The sequence below is a fragment of the Helianthus annuus genome, chromosome 14 (assembly GCF_002127325.2).
Source record: "Helianthus annuus cultivar XRQ/B chromosome 14, HanXRQr2.0-SUNRISE, whole genome shotgun sequence".
Lineage (NCBI taxonomy): Eukaryota > Viridiplantae > Streptophyta > Magnoliopsida > Asterales > Asteraceae > Helianthus > Helianthus annuus.
Genome location: NC_035446.2, coordinates 101,195,137 through 101,199,327, shown reverse-complemented (window position 1 = coordinate 101,199,327; position 4,191 = coordinate 101,195,137). Strand labels below are relative to the sequence as shown.

The 4,191-nt window shown below is 36.2% G+C and overlaps 1 protein-coding gene across 1 annotated transcript; it reads right to left on the bottom strand.

The window, feature by feature from the left end:
• Nucleotides 1–282: 282 nt before the first annotated feature.
• On the bottom strand, nucleotides 283–3,719 carry LOC110908803 (pentatricopeptide repeat-containing protein At2g22410, mitochondrial). The gene has a single exon (XM_022153793.1). It carries the CDS (start codon nucleotides 3,662–3,664, stop codon nucleotides 1,682–1,684), a length of 1,983 nt encoding a protein of 660 aa, XP_022009485.1. The 5' UTR covers nucleotides 3,665–3,719; the 3' UTR covers nucleotides 283–1,681.
• Nucleotides 3,720–4,191: the final 472 nt, after the last annotated feature.

Genomic DNA, 4,191 nt, shown 5'->3' with positions numbered 1-4,191 from the left:
TTTCAAGTCTTTGCGGCAACCTTTTTTCCAAACCTTTGATTTTGGGTGAGCGTAGAGAATAACGAAATTATGTCACATACGTTCAAAAAAATTATATCACATATGATTTGCTAACTGGTGTTAATATATAACGTGTCCTCTCCATTTTGCAAAGATGCCCCTCAAACTTGTTAACTTACACACATCGCCTCCCTTCCGGTTTAAATGTTTTATGGTTCTCTTTAACTTCAATTGTCCTTGATATAAACCATATGAACAATGGAATGATATTACTTAAATTGCTATTGATTTAACCGAAGAAAATCTATAACATCCATGTATCTTCAGCGTTATAAATCATAATGAATAATGAAGGTTCGCTTTGCCAATAAACATTTGTTGCCCGACCCAAACTAGTTCTTATCATGTAGTTTCCAACAGATTTGATATTATTTTTTACCATCTCGAACCGGAATAAAAACTATAGAATATAGTGATAAACATCCAAACCACAAAAAATCATTCCATTTCTCTACATACATTTTGTCCTTGCTTCATCTCCTTTCTTCTTAACCTTTACAAACATTTTGTCTAGACTTGCTTCATCTCCTTTCACATTGCTAATTTGCTACACACATTCTTACTTGCGGGGCATGTTAAAAAAGTTTACATATTTAGTTACCTAGTAATCCCATACGTAGTTTATTAGCATGTATTTCCTTCTAGTGTTAGCGGGACATGACATGCATTACTTTATTTTGTTGTTGCAACTGTTCTATCACACTCAAAATAAAGAGACTGATATTTACGTTCTATAATAACAAAAATCCAATGCAAAATTTAGTCTTTTATTCGACGTATCTTTCATCAAAAGTCAAAGAAAATAGTTAATTCTTCATCATTTTGTCTCGTAATAATATAAAAAAAGTGTTCACAGAGTTCATCTCAAGGAAACCCACTGTGTATCGTTCCTAAGCATATCAATTCTTTGAAAAAGTTGATCAAGTTTAGGAGATTTAATATATATTAAAAAAAACTGATGGCGCAAACCCAGAGTAAATAAACCTAATCAAGTACCTTTTTTGTTGAGTTGTAAGTGTTTATGGTTAATTTATGGTTTATGAATGTTAGTATTTAGTGTTATTTGAACACATCTTATTACTTGCATTGTTCTATGCCATAGGGTGTAGACTCCTAACCAAAGGAAACACTATATTAAGTACAAAGAGAATTTATTGAGATCTTACAAGGTAAACTAAAGAACTTTGGAAGTGTGGAGCTTAAATGATCAGCCTCATATTTATAGATGCTAGCCATCATATATTTTAATCTACACTATTCTACAAAGTATCTAGCTTATTTTCATGATGTCTCTAAGACTCAAGTCATTCTTTTCAGTTTTCACATATCTACCAAGCAATCTCTAGACTAATCTAGAGATAAATGTGTGGCCCTTTTCCAGAATTTTTCTTAAAGGTCTTGAAGCTCCTCAAATGCTCTACATAATTCTGGAATCGACATTGCGACTTGTAACTCACACGGGCCGTTACATCTAGCTCTCTTTAGTGTATTCACTTGTTAATCTTTTGGACCATTAAAAGATTCTATTTTTTTGTAAAAGCCGTTAAATCTCTGTAAATATAAAAAAATTAAAAACAGTTGATCAACAACATGGAGCTATACCTCAGCAAATAAAACTGTACTAGTGAGTCGAAGGTTGCCAAATATCACATTCCATCTCTAACGACTTTAGATGAAGGGTTAACCGATCCAACAACTCATACACGCTACTCGACAACTCATTTCTCTTGTCATCAACTGTAAACTCGTACGTATTACCATCAACTTCAACCGAGCTAACACCTTTACTCTTCTTAATTCCTTGATCCTTCATTAATCTCCTTATGTTCTTCACATCTTGCCATCTTTTCGCTTCACAAAACATGTTTGAAACAAGCACATAGATTCCTGAAGTATACGGTTCTAACTCCAGCACTTGTTTCAATATCTGTTTCCCGATTTCGATATTCCCATGGATTCTACAAGCCCCAAGCAACGCACCCCAAACTACAACATCCGGTTTCATTGGCATTTCGTTTATTAGTTTAATAGCGTCTCCAAATAGCCCTAATCGGCCAAAAAGATCAATCATACAAGCATAGTGTTCTATTTTACGTCGTACTTTGTACATGTCTCGCATTTTGCCAAAGTAGTATTTACCGGTTTCTGTAAGACCACTATGACAACAAGCGGAAAGCAAGCCCATGAACGTGATTTCATCAGGGTGTATCCCATGTGCCTGCATGCTCTCGAAGAGTTCAACGGCTTCAAAACCGCGCCCGTGTAAAGCAAGTGCCCCGATCATTACATTCCAAGAAACATGATTCTTTTCGGGCATGTTAGAAAACAAAGCCCAAGAAGTTTCTAACAACCCGCATTTAGCATATAAGTCTATCAATGTGTTGTATAATGTGACACTTGGTGTTGCATAGTTCGAAGAAATATAATCATGGATCTTTCTTCCTGTTTCTAAATCACCAAGTTGACAGCATGCTGAAAGAACGCTAGCCAGAGTTGTCTCATCGGGAGTTACTCCTGCTTTAAAGATGTCATTGTAGAGCCCTAATGCTTCACTATACCAACCTTTTTGTAGATAGCATGAAATCATTGAATTCCAAGAAACGACGTTTTTTACAGGCATTTGGTGAAATAAGTTCTTTGCAGGCTCAACGAGACCGTGTTTGGAATATGCACTGACCATAGACGTCCATGAAACCACGTTTTTATGGCTCATTCGGTCAAAGAACGCTTGAGCCGATTGCAAACGCCCACATTTCGCATACATGTCCACTATAGCATTTTGCACATAAACATCAATATACGAATGAGCTCCAGTTGTTACAATATACGAATGTAATAATCCTCCTAATACTTCTTCGCAGTTCTGTGAACAAACAGAAAATAGGCTAACAAACGTAAAGTCGTCAGGCTCGACACCAAGTTCCCTCATTTCTCGAAACAACAAAAACGCTTCCTTACAATCGCCCAACTTAGAGTACCCACCAATCACCGTGTTCCACGAAACCACGCTCTTATCAACCATATCATCAAACACCTTTCTCGAATCCTTAAGATCCCCACAACTGCAGTACACACTAATCAACCCATTTTGCACATAAACATGCGACTCAAATCCCGACTTAACAACCCGAGCATGCATCAAAACCCCATCTAAACGTCTAGCCAACACCGCGCACACCTTAAGAACAAACGGGTAAGTATACTCATTCGGCGAAGTCCCAACACAAATCATTTGACGAAAAAGGTGTAGAGCCTTTATTGAATTGTCACTGTTGACATACCCCCTGATCAAACTATTATACATGTGTTTATTTCGTTGAGGCATATGATCAAACACCTGGTGTGCATACTGTAAATCGCCTGTTTCGGACAGAGCACAGAAGGATATTAATTTGCTAACGGTAAATGTGTCTTCATGGAGTCCATGAACGATGATTTGAGCATGAATTTGTTTAAGTTTTATCATTGATTGGCATTTTTCAAGGAGGTGATTGAGGGTTTGGTGAGTTGATGAAGCAAAATTGTTGGATGTGGAAGAGGTGAAAAGGGTGTGTGTTTTGGTATGGCGGGAAACAAGTGTTAGATGTTTGATGGAAGTTAACATGTTACAAAACAGGATTGCTAAGAAGCATTGAGAGAGTGTTTGAAAAATAAAAAAATAAAAAATAAAAAAGAAAAGAGATTGTTTGAAATTTTAACCCTGAGATTAGTTTAGTGGTAGTCGTATGGGGAAGAGGTAAGGTTGTCTACTTCTTAGACTCTATCTTAGTATTGCTATTGGTGGGGTTTACTAAGGATATGTTTGGCAAAAGTAGCTAGCTGGTGGCTCTAACTTTTTAGATATATTTAGGTGTTTGGCAGAGTAACTTGAGCTTTTAATAAAATGTATAAAATGGACATAACTAAAAAGTTTATTATTTTTAGAGGTTAAAATAGTCAATTTTTTCCCTAAAAGCTTGTAGCTCTTTCTAAACGCTACTAGTAGGAGCGTTCAACCAAAAGCTTCAAGCTACTTCAACCAAACAAGACTTTTTTATTGAGTTGGAGTTTTTTCTTAAAAGCTTAAAGCTAGAAGCTTCTAAAAGCTTCATGCCAAACATAAGTATAATGATGATGATGGTAGCCGTATGG